At 49.7% G+C, this 22,058-nt stretch overlaps 5 protein-coding genes across 5 annotated transcripts; 3 read left to right on the top strand and 2 right to left on the bottom strand.

The window, feature by feature from the left end:
• Positions 1–2,033: 2,033 nt before the first annotated feature.
• Positions 2,034–3,676, top strand: F4807DRAFT_456014 (MFS general substrate transporter; the record flags this gene model as incomplete). Its single annotated transcript, XM_048000818.1, has 5 exons — positions 2,034–2,178; positions 2,252–2,339; positions 2,397–2,488; positions 2,547–2,672; positions 2,724–3,676. 5 exons carry the CDS (start codon positions 2,034–2,036, stop codon positions 3,674–3,676), a joined length of 1,404 nt encoding a protein of 467 aa, XP_047858896.1.
• Positions 3,677–4,508: 832 nt separating this feature from the next.
• Positions 4,509–6,097, bottom strand: F4807DRAFT_456013 (uncharacterized protein; the record flags this gene model as incomplete). The annotated part of the gene is made up of 2 exons (XM_048000817.1): positions 4,509–5,716; positions 5,782–6,097. 2 exons carry the CDS (start codon positions 6,095–6,097, stop codon positions 4,509–4,511), a joined length of 1,524 nt encoding a protein of 507 aa, XP_047858895.1.
• A 3,715-nt stretch (positions 6,098–9,812) lies between these two features.
• Positions 9,813–11,624, top strand: F4807DRAFT_449617 (uncharacterized protein; the record flags this gene model as incomplete). The annotated part of the gene is made up of 3 exons (XM_048000046.1): positions 9,813–10,595; positions 10,649–10,759; positions 10,815–11,624. 3 exons carry the CDS (start codon positions 9,813–9,815, stop codon positions 11,622–11,624), a joined length of 1,704 nt encoding a protein of 567 aa, XP_047858894.1.
• A 2,659-nt stretch (positions 11,625–14,283) lies between these two features.
• Positions 14,284–19,393, top strand: F4807DRAFT_456011 (fungal-specific transcription factor domain-containing protein; the record flags this gene model as incomplete). Its single annotated transcript, XM_048000816.1, has 3 exons — positions 14,284–14,396; positions 14,639–17,559; positions 19,200–19,393. 3 exons carry the CDS (start codon positions 14,284–14,286, stop codon positions 19,391–19,393), a joined length of 3,228 nt encoding a protein of 1,075 aa, XP_047858893.1.
• A 393-nt stretch (positions 19,394–19,786) lies between these two features.
• On the bottom strand, positions 19,787–21,767 carry F4807DRAFT_449615 (glycosyltransferase family 31 protein; the record flags this gene model as incomplete). Its single annotated transcript, XM_048000045.1, has 3 exons — positions 19,787–20,389; positions 20,500–21,200; positions 21,623–21,767. 3 exons carry the CDS (start codon positions 21,765–21,767, stop codon positions 19,787–19,789), a joined length of 1,449 nt encoding a protein of 482 aa, XP_047858892.1.
• Positions 21,768–22,058: the final 291 nt, after the last annotated feature.

Raw genomic sequence — 22,058 nt, 5'->3', positions numbered from 1 at the left:
GATTCTCAAAACAAAAATTTTGAAAATTACGTCTGACACCATCAAGGTTTCTCCGTGGTGGATTGAGGTCTAGACCGTAGCTCGGCATTAGCAGGTTAGGTCGAAACACAATAGTGAAGCCGGACCGATTTCGACTTGAGCAACCCATATTTCGCCCCAGTTGTGGATTTCGTCCGGTTCTGCCCCCGTTAGATAGTACGGTCGTAATACTAGTTATATGGAGCAACTAATTGCGACGATGAGTCTCGTGACGACTTAATCGTCTGTTAGAATCGCGGATGCAAATTGGAATCCTAAGCGCCTATGACGAACTACTTTTAGGTAGGCGACTAGCTAATTTAGTAAAAGGGGAAGATGATAAAGGGGACGAGGATGGGCCGGTTATAAGGATACAGGTACCACTATGGCGTATTGTGATTAAGTAATCGAATATCCACTCTATCCACTCTATCCGTTTAGTAAAGTTCATCTCTTGCGACTTCACCTCAGTAACTTCCAACACAAAGCATCACCATTACATCTCCAAAGTATCCGTAGCCTGTTCTAATACATCGGATTTAATTCAATTGAATATTGCTCTGAGAGCCTTGACCCCCCAATAAAGTATTCAGCCGCGTTTTGGTAACAGCTAGGTGTCATTCGGTATTCAAGAGGCTAACTTTCGATACTCGTCAAAATGTGATAGCTCAAGATTTTGCTTAGTAAAGTATACGACATCTTCAACTCCAACATGATACGGAGACAGCCTCTTGAGCGAATTCATCGACTTAGTACGACTTCTCCAACTTGCGGGGGCCTCTCCAACTTTCCAATAATACCACATTCTGGTATCAAGAGTGGATTCTTGCTTCATCTCCATGATGTAATTTAAGCAAGATCATACAGTTATCGAGCTCGAATCCATTCTCACAGGCAATGGAAATTTCCGAATCCTCAGTTTCTTCAGTGGGGTGAAATTGGGGTTTATTCGGGGTCGATAAACCCCTCAGCAGCGTTGAAATGATCTAAGCTTTCTAAGCTTCCACAGACCTTCGTGATCGACAGAACATTCTATGTAAGTAATAATGAAGCCTGTCGGGATAGCCGCCAAGACGCGTCATTCGTTCTCCTTCCCGCCGAAATGCTGTACATAGCGACCCACGGATTTCTCCGGTATGACTTTTTACAAAACATTGGCCTAGAGCGAAACTAACACGAACAGAGATATCGTCTGATGAATTACACGCCCACGATAGGAAGTGACTCCAGAGATGCAAGGCACACATCAGACACATCAGGGAAGCGCACGTACGTTTTGCGAAGTACGCTCGCGTTTACACTAGATATAGGCCACTCCATTAATGTCATTAACGCCATTAGCCTCCCCCGCGATGATACATTTCCGCCGAATCCTTCCAAGTTGAAGTCGAACGGTCAAGGATATGGGGTCATACGGCATGAGACACGGCAGGATCGCCGACCAATTAGGTGTGTAACCTATACGGAGGATCACTAAGGCCCTTACCATTATGACGGACTTTTCATTCTGTTTTCCAGCCTAAGTGGTCCCAAGTACCGTTCTCGAGAGCTACTAAACCACGAAGAGACTCGGTCCTCGGGCTAATTGCGGTCTCTCCACACTCCGCAAATCTCCAAGTTCAAGATTCACCCCACATACTAGACCCCAGAAATCCTAGAATCCCTGACGAACGTGGAGCGTGGTCTGCGTGGTCTGCGTGGTTGGGATCTTCCAAGGTTGTCAGGAATGGCTAGGAATGCTGCTGAGTACGAAGTACGAGTGTAGGTGATCAGGGTGATACAACCCGTTCAACTGCAGTCCAGTGAACAAGGGGTAATCCAGCGGTGGCCAAGCGGTGGCGTCGAAAAACATTATATTAACATTGCTATTTAATTAAATAGCAGGATCCTTCCCGCCATTTGCATGCCCGAGTTCTAGACTCGTCACACTGTTCATTCTGAGGTAACGCAGCGACCGCGCAAAGCCTTTTGAAAGATTGTTAGGCTTTGGCTTCGAGTATTCACAACCGGTCAAGATGGGCTTGAAGGAATTTGTCAAGAGGAGGTCCCTCAAGGCGAAGGATAACCAGCGAACCAAGGCTGCCGAACTCACTTTAAGGGAGTCGCTGTATCCCATCTGTCTCGTTACCGTTCTTTTCTTCCTCTGGGGTTTTAGTTATGGTACGTAACATCAATACTCCAAGCCTGTCGGTTATTCTCGACGGCGAATGGAACTCAAGTTAACATTGCCAAGGTCTTCTCGACACGTTGAATAAGCATTTTCAAAATACTCTTAATATCACCAAGTCGCGATCTTCCGGTCTCCAAGCCGCATACTTTGGGTATGTCTAGCCCTACGGGAACACATGCGCGACCTGTTTGCTAATCTCCTCTTGTAGTGCCTACCCTCTCGCTTCTCTCGGTCACGCCAATTGGATTCTGCGTCACTATGGCTACCGAGCTACCTTCATATGGGGTCTTTGCTTATACGGTATGTCGCGCTTACTCACCGAAGTGTAGAACCACCTAGATTAACTGTGATGTTATAGGCATTGGTGCGCTGGTCGCGTTCCCTTGCATCAAGGCTAAGTCCTTTGCCGGATTCTGCATGTCCATCTTCATTATCGGTAATGGCCTGGGATCCCTAGAAACCGCGGCGAACCCATACATCACCGGTAGGTCATCCAATTCGTCGGGATTACGACGGTACTAACATGGATAAAAAGTTTGCGGCCCGCCCCGATATGCAGAAATCCGTATCAACATATCGCAAGCCTTCAACGGAATCGGCACCGTCGTCGCCCCCGTGCTAGGCTCCTACGTCTTCTTTGCCTTCGACGACGCGACGGCCCTGCAAAACGTGCAATGGGTGTATATCGCGATCGCGATCTTCGTCTTCGTCCTCGCCTTCATCTTCTTCCTCTCCGTCATCCCCGAGATCACCGACGCCGACATGGCCTTCCAGGCGACCGAGACGCACGCTAACGCCGACGACAAGCCGTTCTGGAAGCAGTACCGGCTCTTCCACGCCGCCTTCGCGCAGTTTTGCTACACGGGCGCCCAGATCGCCATCGCCAGCTACTTCATCAACTACATCCGGGACACGCAGCCGGCGGCCGACGACTCCAAGGCCGCGCAGCTGCTGGCCGGCGCGCAGGGCGGGTTCGCCGCCGGCCGCTTCTTCGGCTCCTTCGTCATGCGGTACGTGCGCGCGCGCAAGGTCTTCCTCGTCTTCCTCACGCTGTGCATCGTCTTCATCGCCCCCTCCATCACGCAGCGCGGCTGGACCGGCATGTCCATGCTGTACGTCACCTTATTCTTCGAATCCATCTGCTTCCCGACCATCGTGGCGCTCGGCATGCGCGGCCTCGGCCGCCACACCAAGCGCGGGTCCGGCTGGATCGTCGCGGGCGTCATGGGCGGCGCCGCCGTCCCGCCGCTCACCGGCGTCGCGGCCGACGCGCGCAATACCGCTTTCGCCATGGTTGTTCCCCTATGCTTCTTCGTTATGGCTTCGTCGTACGCCGTCGCTGTGAACTTCGTCCCCGCGTACCGCGATCCGGCGGATGCGTTCTCGACGACGGAGGTCGGGTTGACGGCGCATCGCGACGATGAGGAGACGGGCGAGGTGGGGGTTATTAGTGATGAGAAGGCTGTGCAGGCTGAGATTGAGTCGTGATGCGTTGCTTAGGTACCTGGGAGACTGGGGGTTGCATGTTTGAGTTGAGGGGTTACGGAAAAGGGATCTATGAAAAAAGAAGAAAGAAAGAAATTTGGGATTGGGTTTTGATTGATGATGAATGCACGAATACCCGGGATGCATACACGAGGATACGTCCGTGAGAGATCCCTTGTACTTGGCGATAAGCGAGGAAATGGAAATGGAAATGCGAATGGAAATTTAGCATGCATGCGTACCAGCGCCCGTGTCTATTCTTGCCATCAACGAGAATAAGAACGATAGAAGAGGTTAGGATGTAATGAAGACTACGTCTACGATCTCTAATTCGGCTTCTTGCTTATTACTGCTATGACTTCTACGAATTATAAATGCATTAAAATTCATAATTACTAACTACTACCCAGATACAGTACGCGAAGCATTGAAAAACACTCAATCGACGCGAAAACGAGCCCATCCGTAATGAGCGAAGGTATCATCATAAACCCAATGTGCGCCATGCTATTGCAAATTTCCGACCCGCTGCTCTAATTCGCAGTATAAAGCTTAGCGAAACAGCCACGCATGTACCTCCCCAGGTAGGCGTTAGCCCAATTGACGCCGCCCAAGCTCCCCCAGATTACCCCGGAAAACAGCCCTGAGCCCTGGAGGGACCGCGTGTCCTCGGTACAATCCCTCCCCCTTCTATCCCCTGTTTTACAACACCATAATCGGTGGAACTGCTCCCGAATTTCGATTCCGTACGCATGTCGACGGCACAGGCATCGGAATGAATGCAATATTTTGACATGTGCGATGCGTCTTTAGAAGGCCATCCTTAGGTAGGTAATCACTCCGCCTTGGTACCTAACGAACTCGCGGACGCATTCTTCTGATACAACTTGGCGGCCGTTTGTCCGACCACGAAATCCGGGGACCCGTAATATCCATGCAATTCATTTTCTTCCGAAAGCGTCCCGAGCGGGTTTCCTATCGTTGTGTCACTGTTGTCGCGCGCGCCTCGCGAGGAACTGGACGGGTCGCTGCCCCGCCTGACGTGTGTTATTGGGGTTTTCGTGATACTGCTAGACCGTTGTCGCCCCGACTCGTGGGTATCGCTCGCGTCGTTGGCGCCCAGCTCCGAGATGCTGTTGGCGTTGCCGTCGAGTTCGCTGGCGTTGCTAACATGGCGAGCATGCCCATGGGGCCCTTGGGAATCGACGCTACCTCGTTGTGGGAAACCCCCGTTATCGTGGCGCGCATAAGAATCCATACTCGACTCGCGACCGTCGGAAGAGTCGGAAGGCGGCAATCGAGTAAAGTACCCTTGCCAAACGGGAGGCGTCGTCGACGCATTAGAACCGTACAGATTTGGCGTTTGAGCTGGTGACCGCCCACCGACGGTGGAATCGTCGGATAGGGACCGCAGGTGTGCGTTTCGGGCGCGGGCGACGGAGTCCGCATCCATCCCGTCGACCTCTGAGATCGTAGTCTTCCCGAATAGCGATTTCTGCGAGCGAGGTTGGTCGCTGGAAGACTCTTGCTTAGATTCGACGGCCGCTTTAGTAGCTTTTTCGGTACGCTTCAGCTGCCATATGACGATTCCCGCAATTAGAACGATGACGACAAGCAAAGCGACAGCACCTCCTATTATGCCGCCTATCTGGGACGAACTGAGACCGCCACCTCCACCACTGCTAGTGCTAGTATCGGTCTCGATGGATGGCAACTTTGAGACGGTGCTGGCGACTAATTTTGGTGTACCTACGGCAGTGGCGGATGTAGCTGATGCGCTTGGTGTGATAACTGTTATGGTCGTAACTTCCGTCGTGATTGTGCTTCCTTTTGAATCAGTAGTTGTCACCGCCTCGCTAACCGTGTACGTCGATGGGGGGCCATAGCAAGTGTAGCTACCGCATGTCATTCCGTTCGGACAGCACCCGTATGGAGATGCTGTACAGGCAAAGAAGGATGCACGGCACGTCTCCGATACCGATAACGTAGCCGGCGCCTGGCACCCAGTATCGTTACATATGTAACCTGTAGGGCAGCAACCACCTGCGAGCTGGTATTAATACCCTGCAAATGTTGCAAAATATACTTGGGAGTTGATGTATGCTCACCTGGACCAGCGGTTAATGGGCAATTATAATACCCGTCTTGTCCGCACGCCGATGTTGGCCCTCCCGTTGTAGCATAGCAGGATGATACGGCGCAAGCGTAGCCCTCAGGACAGCACCCGCCATTTACTGAGGCCGAACATAGATAATAACCTGATTGCTGACACGAGGCCTCGCGTTTAGGATGGCGAAGGAGATCATAATTCTTTTCCCACTTGTGAATTTGATAATCGTCGTTGGTAGCTATCGTGCCAGGAGCTGCCAGGAGCGCCAGTACCATGAATCCAACACAACTCGAACAACTCCAAAGCTCCCTCATCGTAATATCCTCAAAATTCGAAGTCCTCGGAGGGCCGTCGCTGATTTTCTGATAGGTGCGAAATGAGTCGCCTGATCGGGAGCCTTGTCGTCCCTCGCACCGTAATACCCTCGCGAAGTCACATGCGAAATGCTTCAATATTGTCGAATGGCGAACCGCATACAAACAATCCTCCCAATGAATATTTTTATGTTCAAAAGTCACAGGAGATCGCAAATGTGGTCGAAGATAGATAAACCTACAATGCGAAAGTGAGGCTCCAGCTTGTTGGAACTGCGCCACGCTGGTAGAAAAAGACCCGACGACTGTCAGCACTACTCGGATGACGGCTTACAAGCTGGCCTGGCCAGTTACTCTGGAAATAGTATTTTCCAATAGCCTCGAGATCGAGATGCCCCATCAGACTATAGCCATAGACACGTATAAGGGCGGGGCCAGCGGCAACAGATCGACAGCGATGCAACTCGGGGGGATTTTGGGGGACGACAAGGGTTGGAGAAGTATGGATATCTCAAGATGGGATTCTGGGGAGAAGATCAAGACATATTCAGCGGCATCTTGGCCGCTGGACTGCAGCAAAGAGCGGGAGGGGTCTTCCATATGCAGAAACCCCAGCAGCTGCAGATGGCGAACTCGAATGTCTCACGCCAGTCAGATTGACGAATATATCTCGTAGGTGTAACGCCAACGAGCTGAGATGCATGGTTGGCCCCCAAATAAGAACATATCCCTGCTACGAGTGAGTGCAAATGTCAGCTTCGACAGATCTTGATTGGATCCAAGACACGGATCGAAGGAAAAATGGTGTCCAACTGTCCGCCTTTTCCAGCTGATACGACCTTTTCTGTCCGGGCCTTCGTGGCACAACCATCTTCCTGTCGGGTTGTTGGTCTTTGAATGGCTACTCCCCCGCTGGCGGTGAGTGGCGCGATAACCGGACTCTACCGGACTTTGACTCGCATTTCGTAAATATTGTGATTCGTGAAGAATGTTAACGAAGCCTTCTTCTATTCTGCTTGAATGCGCTTCTGTGTTTTCTCTGCTCATGAGATCGCAGACCGCAACGACAATAACTAGGTAGACCCATCTCAATTGGGATCTATCGTGTTCGTATCACTAGGTCGGTGGCTCTAAGCTGGTCTAAAGACGTGCACATATACCTAGTCTTAGACTCGCAGGTAACTGGCCTTTAGGGCTGACGCTTGACAAGGGGGGATGAAATGGCATGGTAGAGAACACGCTAACGACCTAATTATTTAGGTACGAGACAGCCCTGGGGACAATATGACATGACTTTCGTGAACGGATTGGTGGATGAAGATTGACAATTGACTGGCGTTGATGAAAGTATTGAAGACCAGACACTACAGGTATCGATTGTAGAGTCAATTCGAAAAGGACTTGCGCAACGCACCTACCTACCACGGTATTCATGCCTTACACGAGTATAACAGAAGTAACCTTAGGTTTAGATTATAGTTAAGCGCTGGACTTAATTACATCTCTATATGAAGTTGCGACTGATTTTAGCGCTATTTCGTGCCCAAACAGGCAGCTCGTACCACATTGTCAGTCGCACAATGGCTTCATAATGGAATAATTATGGAATAGCCGGAGTTAGGTCAAGTCATTCTTGAATCTTGTACGAGGCAAGAAGATTAGAATGAATCAGTGATTGATTTGTCAAACCTTACTTAGGTGTCTAGCTCATTTCTATATTTAATCATCCTCATCAAGACAATATCTAATATATTACCTTGATAATAACGTCCCATTCGTCGCTAGAGTCGGCGGGGACTTGGTATTAAATACTAAATATACCTTACCCTTTTTCCAGACCCCCCAAAAGAAACTAAGAAACCAACATCGTCATTGATACAGTTCCTTTCGCTTACGACTGTCATATCGATAACTGTAAAGCCGGCAGGCGACAAGACGGCAGACGGTACCTAGAACGGCATGTTCCGATCTAGTCGGCGATGAGACAATGTCACGTTCTACTTCGTTGGACCAACTCCAAAACTCGTGATTGCAATCCTAGCTAGGCCTTACCGCTAACCAGCTACTAAACTGGGCAGGTATCAACTAACACACCACATCAAACTAGGTACGAACGGCCTAAACGCCATACACAGTAAAAGTCAGGGGCGACGATACAAGCAACGGACAGGCAACCTGAGGTATTTGATTCTCAGGTCTTGGGTTTCTACCATGGTAGATACATATCGTACCTACACCCAAGCAGCGTTGCCCAGGTAGGAACCGGAGGTGAAACAGTCATTTCTCCACCAGCCCGTCCTGTCTTGACTTGTTACATATTAATCATATCTATAGGAGGTACGTAATATTCGGGCTTTATGCCGTAGCCTTGGATGCCATCTCGAACTTGCTTGCTCCGCAAAGCAATGCTTCGAGAAGATTTATAATGGGTTTCGTGTTGAGGTCATGAGGTTAAGGTTTGGCCGGACAAGGTCGTCCATTTAATTCTGGATAATATGAGGCTCAATTGCCGCCTCCAACGACTTTAGGCTTGATCGTCTTGTCTCTCGTGTCTTCCAAGTTGGGAAGATTGGGAAGATTATGAAGATTACCTACGCAGCATGTAGCTGACAGGTCCCTCGATTTCGTCTCCAACAAGAACCAGCAAAATCAGGCGAAGGATCATTTTAATATGTACCTACAGTAACCTCCCCGACGGCCGTGGATTGCGTGGATCCTTACCGTTGCAACCCCGCAAGTTGGTTTACCTAGTCGATCGTCGACATTTCTCCACACTTTGCTTCGTGATAAGTCCAGCATGGGGGCTTTTGGACCTGGATCTACCACCGCATTGCGCTAATCTTTGGGGCTCCTTGGACCTTCTTGTGGATTCCTTGAGACTTCTAGTAGTTCTAGACTTCATTTCCGAAATACACACGAATGCCCATCGTCAGCTGTATTCATTTCTCTCCCTTTCGGAACCCATCTCCGGTCACCGTCCTTCTCGACTAGGTTAGAACTTAGTGGTCGAGTTGGGGCTTTGACCTGCAGTTTTCTCCACAACGTCACGATGATGGTCGAAAGGTGAGACTCCTTGGGCCTTATTTGCTGCATTCTACTTCACACACTCTCTCCATTCTTTCCCTTCTTTTAGGATCATCAGGAGTCTCATACACCTCGCGATTTTCACTCTAATAACCGACACTTCTCGTATTGCTGTGTGCCTCGAATGCCATTTCTGTTGGAGTAGACAGTAACGACGACATCCCGGCCGCCTCGGTCTGAGTAGCCTTATCCAATTTGAGGGGTAATAAGTTCGCGCGGATTGAATCTCCACGACGAAGAAACTGGGTACGAAAGCATGAGGAAATGATAATACTGCTTGATCCTAGTTGGCAAAATGTTGCTATATACCAAGTTCGCACCCCCTAAGGTGCCAAAGAGGCGCTCTCGAGCAGGTCAGTACGAGCTGCGCAATTCGATTCCGAGATCTAGAATGTCACATCTTTTAGACGTGTAGCTAATTCGTAGGTCTTATTTGGTATAGGTTGCACATTTTGGTATGTTAGGTTTATATCCTAGTCTATCGCTTGTCCATTGACGAACACGCTGATTTCCTAACACGACTATAGTAAGGAGAAAGTATGGTGCTTGTTCTGTTGTTAGCTGCTACCTTGCTGTCAGGAGCTCGTTCTAACATCATATTTGCGGCAACTAGAAGAAGAAATGCGACGAAATGCGCCCTCAATGCGCGCGATGCGCCGAAAAAGATCTCGAATGTACTTACGAGGCGGTAAGGCCACGCCAACGCAGAAAGAAAGAGCCTTCACAATCCGAATTTGCACAAAACCATGGATCACGAGAACCTATGCTAGATGATCATCAGTGGCAAGAACCTATGACTGATGATATCTCTGTAACCGAGTGCTTCAGCCCTACGGATACCGAATTTAACGCCATGTCGCCAATGGACCTCTCGACCACGAGTGAGATTTCAGTCTCGCCCATAGATACCAACTCTACCTCTTGCAATTACAGCATCATGGATGATATAAATCAGACAAGCAGCGTGGCGCGGAAGAATTCGAGTACCAATGTGGTTTCACAGGCGCGATCCTTACAGCCTGACCTCGCCATGATTGCTCCTTGTCCTGTTGGGTCCCCTAGGTTTGAATTCGTTTTACCAACATTTTCCGAATTCTCGAATCGTCCTAATCGACGCGCTCTTGTCGATCATTTCTGCAATGTTCTGTCGCATTTAATCGTTTTTCGGGAGGAATCCGGCAATCCTTTCCAACAATTAGTCTTGCCGCTCTCCCATGAAAGTCCACCAATCACGAACGCCATATACGCATTAGCCAGCGCCCACTTAGAATACCGTGGTGTTGAAACCTCGGAGAAATCGCTGTACTTTCATAATCGAGCTATTCAAGGATTAGCTAGGTTGATCGAACAAGAAGGTAAAGTGGATAGGATTGAACTTCTGGCGGCTATTATGCTCCTAGTTTATTACGAAGTTGTGAGTAGCCCTTGCGATACCCGCATAGCTCTTCTAGATTACTAACTTTGCAGCTTGTTCAACGCGGACGGTCAAGCATAGTAGATGGTCACCTTAAGGGGGCTCTGACCATTATGTCAGCATCTCAAGAAGAGTCAACCCCGGCCAGTCTCTTCCTAGAACGCGTAAGCCTCGATGGTAGTGATCTTCCAAGCGGCCAGACTTGCTAATTACCTGTAGGCATTTCGGTTCTATGATGTTATTACGGCGCTGTCACTAGGATCGGCCCCTCTTTCGACAGCTCCAGCCGCCGGCTGCCTCATCCCCTTTGCTCCCCTAGATGCTCCTGCAGCATCGCCTATGAGCAACGTGGACACCTTGCTTGGGATGTCTACTACGTTATGGCCTATAATGCATCGTCTATCTAACCTACTTTCTCTAAAGAACGATATCGAGCGAGCGTCCCGGGAAAACCAAACCTCCAAAAGCGCTGTCCTCAGAATGGAATTCGAAACTACCTCTCAGGCCATCGAGACTGCTCTTACACAGTGGGAGCCATTTCTCCCGCCAAATATTGTGATCCAGGATGGCGTGTTAAGAAACACTGATGGGGAAGATATTCCAGAGCAACAGCTGTTGCAATCCATTCTTCACAATGCTCTAGCATACCGGCACAGTGCTTTTGTCTACCTGTATCGCACAATCTATGGATACCCGGCGCACCGCGAGGTGGTGCAGAAACACGTTCATTCTGCGCTTACCCACTGCGTCGAAACTGTTACCTACGGAGGACCTATGGGGGCATTATTGTGGCCTTTATTTGTAGCCGCATGCGAGGCGGTCAGCGCGGAAGACAGAGCGTTGTCTCAGAGAGCGTTTATTGGAATCGACCAGCGTCAAGGCATGACCAACATTGCGCAGGCATGGAAGATTACTCAAGAGGTCTGGAAAAGGCTAGATGCCACAAATGATGATATCCCTGAGGTTCATGATACCGCTCTATGGAGGAAGGTTAGCGCCGAGATGGGTGTCAATATCGTCCTTGGTTGAACCCCCGGCTAAGTTCGGACCAAATTTCAGGTTGCGGCAGCGCTGTAAGGGACAAATCTCGTTGACGCGACCGCCTACTAGCGGGCGAATTTTTATTTTTACTGCCTTATCGACGATGATCCTTCATTCCATCCTATCGCATCGACGAACAAGACGCCGAAGTGAGATCTTTCGCCTCAGGCGTAGCTACCAGCTAAATGGTGGGACGGTGGGAAATAATTAATACACCTGGGTAGTCGTGGGTGATCCTCACGACAGTGGGCGAATAGGACCTTACGCGCATCGGAACAGTCCATCAGACACTAAAACGTGGTTGGATGCAGGTAATCCCACGGATTTTGTGTAACCAGCAGTGATCGGATGTGGGAGAGATGATGGTACTCTGACATCCCCAATGCCATTAGAAAACCGACTCTGGAAAAGACTACTTACTATAAGGAGTGTGTTGCTGTAGGAGTTTCGCAATGCCTACACCTTTTTTTAGGCTATTCTCTATACGGACATCCCCCTTTTAAGAAAGCATATCCGAAGATTCACGGCCCTGAGCTGTTATTCTGCGCAATGCCGTGCCAGGTATAAGGATTTTTATACACATATGAGGGAACGAGAAGATGATCTGTTTCATCTGGACCTTTATTCGGATACTAATTCTTGTAACCTTGATGCATTTCTCGCAAGCTCTTGGGTTTCGCGTGGACCAATACGGTCGCGAGGGTCGTTATGGCGCCATCGTACCAACTGGTTGTTGACCAACCCCTCAAACCCCATGTCAAGCTTGGACTATGGGTGATTTGTAAGTGGTAAATTCCGAGTCGCGCGCAAAATTGCCACAGCTAGCTTGGGTAGCCAAGGGTGGCCAAGGACTGCATCCTTCAGGTTTCTACTACCGATCTGCCGTGTGATGAATTGGGGAGGATTATGCGTCGAATGAATGGAGGGGAAGGTCAGCGAGCTATTTAGCTGGGTACCTTGGCCGGTGGTAGATAAAATGACTATAGCCAGATGCAGAAGAGACGCAGCAGTATTCTCAGATAGACACGGAATTATAATCCGGGTGCCTTCAATGTTACCCAACCGTGACGGGCCAGGATCTTAAACATATTCCGGCCTTATCTTTAAATAAGAAGACTTTCAATATTTAGGTACTTTACTGCCGCCGGTGAGGCGAGAAAAATCCGACCAGGTATGCAATTAGCATACAGTAATACATCTATGGATATGATATATATGATACATATGATACATCGTGTAGCACATTGTACCTATACCGTACATATGCTGAGGGCGATGATAGGAGTGTACCTTTTTATGTGTATGTACGTAAGTGAGAATAGCGGCTTTTTTTCTTCTCCTTTTACTGCTCTGTGATTCGACATGATTAATCACTTAAAAATCTTCCCACGGACCACGTCGTATTATCTGTCAAACCCCGCGGTCCCACAATCTCCTAGTCGATCATCACCACCATTCCATCATCTCCCTAAATTATCTCTCTTGAACACTCGACCGTTTCCCCCAACTGCCCAAGTCCTACGTAACCTTGGATATTTTCCGCTTTTCCGTCGTATTGGTTCTAACGTCAGTCTCGGCGTTCTTATTATTAGCGATCCCCAAATTCGATAGACTTTCTATTCCTAGCACCACCTAGATATTTCACACAGCACACGCGACTCCTGGAACTTGCCGGATCGGTTATTGACCCATGTACATAGCTTGGAGCTCTCGTACACTAGTACCTCAACTCCTCAACCTGCTAGCGTCTATTTTCTCTCGCTCTTTATATTTGACGACCTAAAACACGCAGCACACCCGCAACTCTGATTTATTCCCGTTGGTCCCGGTTACACGCACCTGTCTCGCACCCATCTGCCGTGCTTCGTGTACATCACACCGACTCAACTTTAGTTCAACTCAGGGGGGGCGATGACTTCGTCAAGAAGTTTGCTGCCGTGAAGCTTATGGAAGAAATGAGTCTCGAGCTGAATCTAGAAAGCTTCCTTCGAATTCCCCTCGCCTTCTCCATCTCACCCCACAGCTTACAGGGCGGAGTGATAGAAGCTATATCTTACCCTTACCTATTACGCGCACGTTGATCCTTGTTGCATTTGGCAGCGGCGCAGGGACAAGCACTGACTAAGAAAACCTATCCGCGACTAACTCGATTTGACGCTGGCTCGCCTTCATCCCATCAACTGGAGAACTTGGAGTCTGACCCGGCATCAAAGCTCGTGATCTTCTCGTACGACCTAGCCTGCGTCAGAAAAAGGATTTTTCAATTCTAACCTTCTCTGCGTCCTCTACGTTTTCTACGCTGATCCTTAGCAACGCCTCATTCCTGCGATTTGTCCACTTCCAAGGTTTCCCAGTGCCACCTAGAATCGGCCCCCTAAGAATGGTCCATTGAAGGCGAACCCCACCGTTTTCGTGTACTTAATGTGTGCGTATGTGAGACAATCCACAAAAAAATAAGAGCAACGCAACTCGATGGAGTTATAGACAGCCTTGGTGTGTCGAGCTTTAGGTGCCCGCGATATATCTGATAGAGTTTCTTACTTTTCTAGCACGGCGCTTCGGTCGAAGTCTTTTATAAGATAAAGGGGCTCTTGTTATTTGTTATCGTCATTGCTGTCGTCGTCATAGCGCCCGCAACAAATACACTATGGTAACTCTCATCAACAGCAGCGGGCCCGATCCGTTGCCAACGCCTAAACAGATTCGATTCGTCAACAATCAAGGTCAACCTCCTACCAAGAGGAGAAGGATAAACGCTGCGTAAGTATCGTTGAATTCCTTTGTCCGATGATGAGGACCTGAGAGGGCGACTGAACCGTGATTTGCACCTGGGGTAATTGACGACTCTTCTCCTATTGTTAATTTCCTTCTGTCTCTGTCGCAATCCTCACAGGAATCCCACAGACCCGCCAGTTCAGTCCCAACATCAGGGGGTACGACATCGCGAACGTCTCAGCTGACAGCGGCTTCTCTCTTTATGTCAGATGCCTTACTTGCCGCAGGCGAAAGACGAGATGTGCCGGTGAACACCCTACGTGTTCGACCTGTACCAAGAACGGACACGTGTGTTTGGGATACTCCGACGGTATCGAGAAGAGCAGTAAGAAGGAGCCTGGCCGAGGACCGGATGGCACTTTCGACCCCGACGAGGACGAATACGCAGACGAAGAACCGGATGTCGACCGCAAGCAATGGAAGAGCGGTAAGAACGGAATCAAGCAGTTCGATATGCCCGACGACTCCCCAAAGTCCTCCCGCCGCACATCGGAGCCGGAACAGGACGTCACAAAGCCTGATATACAACTGAAGTCGGAAAACATAGATTGGGAAGAACCTAGTTCACAACCGACGCCGCGTCCCGAACCACTCCGGCGACCTATCAATCCTCGAAATCCATCATTCTCGACCGAAGGCGGCCATAGCGAGACCGGTCATTCACCGATACAATACCACAATGAGAGTCATCGAGTCCCGTATTTTCGCTACTTCGGCCCTACCGCCATAGTACCAGGTTTCAAACAAATGGTTGTTAAGGTCCGAGATCGAAGACGAAGCTCCATATCGGCTACCTCACCAAGCGGCGCGAGTTCTATATTCTCGGGCCTCGTGGGCTCGATGCAGCAAGACGTCGAGCTGGGCCACCTAGACGATATGCCCATTTACGACCCGAGCGATACGAATGATGTACATCCTCTGATTCTCCACCTTGTCGATACGTTCTTCGTACATCTGGGAAGCAATTATCCCTTCCTGCGCCGCGATAAATTTCCCAAATTGGTCCAAGAAAAACGAGTAGAGCCTATATTGGTAGATGCTGTTTGTGCCCTTGCGGCTCGGTTCTCTGATAACCCCTTGTTTCGAAAATGGAACGAAGGGAAGCTAGCTAAATCGGAGTATGGCTACATATATGCCCAGCGAGCGAAGTCGGCGACCGTCGATACCTTTCCATGCCCATCGGTCGCTGCTGTCCAGGCATGCCTATTAATGGCATACGACGGTTTCGGTGCCGACCAAGACAGCGCCCTGTGGATGTATCTAGGAATAGCGATTCGTATGGCAGTAGACTTGGGCCTGTCCAAAGAAGATGGTGTGCGATATCAGGGTGAACGAGACCCTTGGTATGCGCGTGGCTATAATATAAAGGAGGGTGATGAGTTTGTCCAACAAAGTCAGGTTGGTGCAGACGGCAACGTCCTCACTCCTGAGGAGCAGAAAGAGGTCGAACAAGAGCGGATTGACACATTTTGGGCTGTGTTCTTTCTAGATCGCGCCATCTCCTCTGGTACAGGCCGGCCGGTCACCCTTAAAGACGATGACTTCGAACTGGAACTTCCAAAATCGTCTATCGATCCTGTATCCGGCTGGCCCGACCCTTTAGCATCGCTACTACGAATCATTCATCTTTATGGCCGAGTTTCGGATGTACTCAACAATATCACTCATGCTCAAGACCTTACGCATGACAAGCTGAACAAGCTTGCTCATATGGAATCCGAGCTCACAAGACTCCATCAGAGGACGGATCCACGTCTCCGGTTCGACGCTAACAACTTCCAAGCCCATGTCAAGAACGGTCGGGGCACGACTTTCATACTTCTACACTTCTGGTTCCACGCGTTGATCATCGTCCTCCACCAGCCGACGCTATTGACCAGAGAGGGCACGATCAACCGGTCGCATCAATTGAAGCCGCACAGTCGGGAGCTATCTATGTCAAGTGCCAAGACGATTGCTGATATCCTTGCCTTCGCCGAGTTACTCGACCCTACGTGCTTTATCGGCAATCCGTTTACCTCCCAACCCATTTACATCGCAGCATGCGCATTCATTAAAGAGTCTAAATCTAGCATGTCACAACCGGCTTCGAGAGATACAACGCCAGCCCCCGACGGCAAGGGTCAACCGAATAAGAACCATTCCATTGCGATAGACCCAGGTCCGGCCTCAAGGCACCTCCTGCTTGCCTCCGCCGCGAATCAGAACTATCAAGCCTGCTATAAAGCCCTAAAGCAAATGCATGCTTATTGGGGGGGCGTTCGATACATTCTAACCGCACTAGACCAGAAGCTCGATGGCCAGTGGGACTGCGAGACTTACACGAACGAGGAGTATGAGAGCGCTAGGCGTTATCGTCAGAGCAGCGCCATCGCCAGGTTCGCGAAGCAGTTCGAATACCCTTCGTCTCCCATTCCCGATAACGGACCTCCTTTGGCATGGTCATTAACGGGAACGACCAACTCGCCAAACTCGAGCTTGACGCTCCTCTTCCAGAACCCTGTGAACCCCAACGGCGTCATGTCTACCCAAGTAGCCCAATCGACCGCCCCCACCTCAGCGGCGCCAACGTCCGCCCCTACGCCGCCGGGAAATATGATTTACGACCCGATACGCCAGAGCCTCCCGGAGACCACGGCGTCCATCTACCACTCCGCATATCCCCAACCCGCTACATCGGCCATGCGACATTCCATCAACCGTTCCCGGCGCGTCTCCGGCGGCGGCTCGGGGATGCAGGGCAAGTCGTCGTATTTACGGTACGAGAGCATGTCCGCGCAGGACGACGCCAATAAGCCCGGGTCGTCGCAGGTCGCAATGAGCGTGGCGCCGACATCGTACACGCCGTCGTCGCAGCAGTCCACGTCGTACGACCAGTCGGGCGGCAGCGGGTACCCGGGCAACGGGTCGCCGGCGAGCAGCACGCAGAGCCAGAACATGTCGACGAACTCGTCGTCGGACGGGCCGTCCAACTTCGCGCAGAGCGGCAGCGGCCTCGCCGGCTCCGGGTACTCGTACCTGGGCCCGGGCGGCGCGTCGAACCTGCACCTGCTCACGTACGACAACGAGACGGACATCGGGCAGCACCTGACTAGCTTCGAGAGCACGGAGATGCTGAGCTGGTTCGGTGATTATTTCCCTGGTGATAGTACTTGGCTGTTCCCGGGTGACTCGACGATGCCGTGATTTTTTTTGGATTTGGATACGATTATGACTATGACTCTACGCGATATGAATTAGAGTATTAGGGTATTAGGGTGTTAAGGGGACGATGATAATGTAAAGAGATGAATGAGTGGGTGGAGAACTAGGTAAAATACTGGAAAGGGTTTATCATCGCACATACATAAGGTACCCCCATCTACCACCTACCTACTTCCCTTCCCTGCCTAAGCACATATCTGCTCGCTCAAACAGCGCGATTTTCCATGTTTTACCATAATACAACTATACGTTATTTGAGATATACTGGTTCCGGTGGGAAATATCTCACGAGATTTACGATTACGGCTCGACGTTATTTTGGGAGCAAGAACCCGGGCTATGAGTTTTTTTTTTAATCGAGATACCATGGTCCCCTTTCTTGTCTACCTACCCTCTATTCTTTAGATCGAATTTTCATTCCCGTCATGGGGTTTTTTCTCGGAAACGACTTTTTCTTTTGCGCGGGAATTGAGCTTCGCGGCTTGGGGTACACAACGCAATGCACTTACTTTGGGGTTTCAAGAAGGCTCCCAGCGGAAACAGGAGAGAATGTGAGGGAATAAGAGAACTGGAGTTGAATAGAGGGGGTCGCGGTCGTTGGTCAACTTGCCAGGTGATAGTACCTTGGTAGGGATTGGCTATTAACGTATACGTTATGAGGGGAGAACATAAGGTCCGATTGTTTCCTACGGAAGACAAAAGGGGAGCTAGGGTTAATAGGCCATATGGTGAACTACCTATCCACATCGCTCCAGGGCGACCTAGCGCAATATAAAAAGATAACCTTGACATATTTCAACTGCGTGATGGTGATTGAAGTAATGATACATGAACCAACATGAACCAATATAGAAAAGGGAAGAAGGGGGGTTAAGGCTCATAGTGTAAGTCGGGACGGCCAGACTTGACCAAACTCGAGTCTCACGGCATATCTACCAAGGATCCGAATCACCTCCACGAGGATCATGTAAGTTTTATTAAAGTTGACAAAATCGCCAAGCGACAAAGCAAGGGGCGAAGACTCATCAGCCGCATGTGGAGCGCTCTCCACTGCTTTGCATATATTACCCCTGACTAGATGACATCAACGAAGCTGTCAAACTCGGGCCTTGACGTAATAGCACAGGGTGGGATAAAGCTTCTGTATGAGATCATATCCAGCAGGCTCAACTTACTTAACCAGAACAAGCACTACTGCTTATTCTCTTCTATCGTTTCGTCGTTCACTCTATTCGAACTTCACGAAAGTAAACAGACGCTTAACCTAGGTAAACACCTAAACTACGGAAGACACATACAAATCTCGAAAACAAATCAACTACCTTAGCAGACAGCAGACACAATGGCACCATCCAAGACCCCCGGCCAGAACGAAGCCGCCAGCCAGACCTTCCTCAAGAAGCAAGCTCAAGGCAAGTCTCATCCCATTCTCCCCCCTCCCTCCCTCCCTACCTAGGTATCCATCCATCCCACAACCCTTCTCTACATCAACCCCCTCCCCCTAGAGCTTCATCGCCTACCAACCTACCTACCTACCTACCTAGTTGGATACTCCCAAACTAACAAAACCCTCGCAACCCCCAGCCCAAGGCCTAGGCGCCCCCAACGCCCCCGCGCACAAGGAACCGCACGCGCCCGGCGAAGCGCCCGTGGCGTCCGACTCCGGCGTCACGGACGTAGGGATCGAGGGCGGCAGCACCAACGTCCCGGGCGAGAAGGGCATTACGGGCCCGCGCGTGCGCGACGAGGTGGATCGCCAGGGGAATTCTATGGTTTGATTTGAGTATCTACCTGCCTACCTAGGTAGTGTGCTAGGGGTACCTACGTATGGTTAAAGCATGGCCGAATTATGTAGGAACTGGATAAATAGGTATGTAATGGTGAAAGGGGGTAGATGAAAGGGTTGGTCCTTACGAGAGGGGGATAGGGGGGAGTACTCGTTAGAGGGGTTGAAAAAGGGGCATTGAGATTCAATTGTAGCTCCCTTGTACGATAGGATCAGTGACATACATGAAATAATGGTTTCTACTAGACGCAATGGGTATAACCAATCCCAGAGCCATTTTATTCGCAGAGGTCCAAGCTGTTTATTCCGTTCTACGGGAGCTATGATATATCGAAGCTAAACTACGTCCATGGTCCCAGTCGTTCCCCTTAGAGGGAAGGCAGTTCTAGAATCCCTGTCGAAAGTTAGGCCACACAGGATCGTCGCATTGTCCCTGCTCCTCTACCCATGCTTGAATCCGTTCAACGTCCCACCCACTGATCCACTTGTCGTCCCGATTACCCGCCTTCATAGTTGGTTTTCCTAGCCTGAAAGACTTATTGTAGATACAAGCGCCGGCATGGTATGAGAACTGGAAGCAGTCATTAACGGTTTTACATAACTTACGGCAGTCCTCGAATGACTTATATGCATTCATCTCGATGGACGGCACGTGGAGCTGATGCTGCAGCTTTTTGAGACGGTCTTTTTCCCTTTGCCACGGCAGGAACGTGTCTCCACGGTTCGGGTCTAGGTACACCACGTCTTCGCTCATGTTGTCCCAGTCGTCGCGTCTAGGTTTTAGTTTGGGTTCGACAAACTCGTGATAGATGTCCCTGAACCGTATCGTAGCCTGAGGTGCGCCTTGAGATTCATAGAATTGCTTCTCGAACTTCCAAAACGAGGAGATCTCCTCCAGGTTCATGTGGTGCATGGTCACAAGGGGGTGGCACCACTCGCGTGGGCCATATGGGATGGTGAAGGGTTTTTCGCCGTTGATGGTCGGCCACTAGCGAGTGTCATTTCTCTCTAATTTCTCCTTTTATTGACTAGACAAGGTAGATATCCCAATTTACCTACTATGCTATTCGAATACCGGTAAGGTAGGGGAGTACTTACAGCATATCTAACACCAACCCCAATCGTTTCGTTCAAGGCTAGGGCTAGCACAACGTCTCCGCAACATGACTCCTTAGCCTTCATATCGTACTGGTTAGCGATGCCGGAGTGGTTTCCAACGAACTCCTTCATAGTCCATTGTGAGAGAATATATCCGCTACCGCCATGTGCGAACCGGAATTCGTTAGTGAGGGCCACGCTACCGATATAATACCTCTCTTTAGGCAGAGTCTCTAGCTGGCGTAACCATTGAGCAAGATTGTTCCAGAGAACATACGTGTCGGCGTCGATGAAAAGGTACCAATCATAGTCGGGGCGTAGTTTGTAGGTCTTCTCGATGATATGGACATTCTTGTACTTGTCCAGAATCCAGCCGTCAAACTCACTGCCAAGATTTCCGTTGCTGTTACAACTCTGCTGATCCACCACGCAGGCCTTTTGGCGACGATAGAGATTGAAGTCCTGATTTCCCTTAGTCACTTCGGGGAGCAAAGTATCCAGGCTGTCGTATACGTGATATCCAGCAATGTTCTGCTCCATATCTGAGAAGATAAGGAAGTCAGGGAGGCATCTCAAGGTAGTGACCAGTTGGAGGGGAATTCTTGCATATGACTCAGTGGCTCCGGTCTTAATGACTACCAGTATGTTAGATGTATCAGGGAAAGAATTGCATGTGCCATGATGTCTTGTAGGACGCAATGCTAAGTTGTCAGACCAGTTGGTATGAACCGAGTTATAAGGATGTCTAAATGACGGTATTCTCAAGGAAGAATTCTGAAGAGACCATTCAGAGAGGCGCCTCGATGTGAGAAGGAGCATGACAAGGCATGAGATGGCCAGGATGAATTTCCCGTAGGAATATCTTAGGATCGTCATTTCAAGGGGTTATGGTCATGGTTCCATTCAGTAAGGTGAGCCACACGATGAGAACTTGTGAATGAGACGTGGACGTTTTAGTTGACGTGTTGGAGGCACGAGTGACTGGGTAAGTCGTGGGTTACAGGAATTTCGACGTTGGCTCACATAGCGACGTTAGGGTAGAGATGTTCAGGAGTTTATGTTGAAAATTTGGTAGCATGACTTAGAAGAACAGGTAAGTAGAAATGAAGAAGATAAGATATACCTAGCCTAGCATGTATAAGTCTACGTTCAGAGGGGGAAGTGACGACTTGATGAATTCCTATATAGGTACGTAAGGTAGAAGGTTCATAGGTAGGTATGGACGTAGGCAAGTGCGTGTAATTCAGAAGCAGGCACGATGCTGTCATTAATTAGATCCCCCTTTCTCTACCTACCTACTTACCCACCTCCTAGGAGAGATTATCTTCCAAAAAGGGGGCCGATTCAGAGGTTGCCGTATATACCACACATGATGAAATTGAAAGCACACCTCTCATTCAGAGCTTTTTTCGACTTTGCCATACCCTTCCAAAAATAGGCCGTTCGAAGGTGGTTCGTATTGAAATGTTGGTACCTGGGAATATACCTATATGTGAGGAAAATCACAAGTTGATACCACTAGATTCAATATTTCTGAAGGTACAAAGTACCCCATTCGA

The sequence above is a fragment of the Annulohypoxylon truncatum genome (assembly GCF_022578515.1).
Source record: "Annulohypoxylon truncatum strain CBS 140777 unplaced genomic scaffold F4807scaffold_2, whole genome shotgun sequence".
Lineage (NCBI taxonomy): Eukaryota > Fungi > Ascomycota > Sordariomycetes > Xylariales > Hypoxylaceae > Annulohypoxylon > Annulohypoxylon truncatum.
This window is presented reverse-complemented; position numbering and strand designations above follow the sequence as displayed.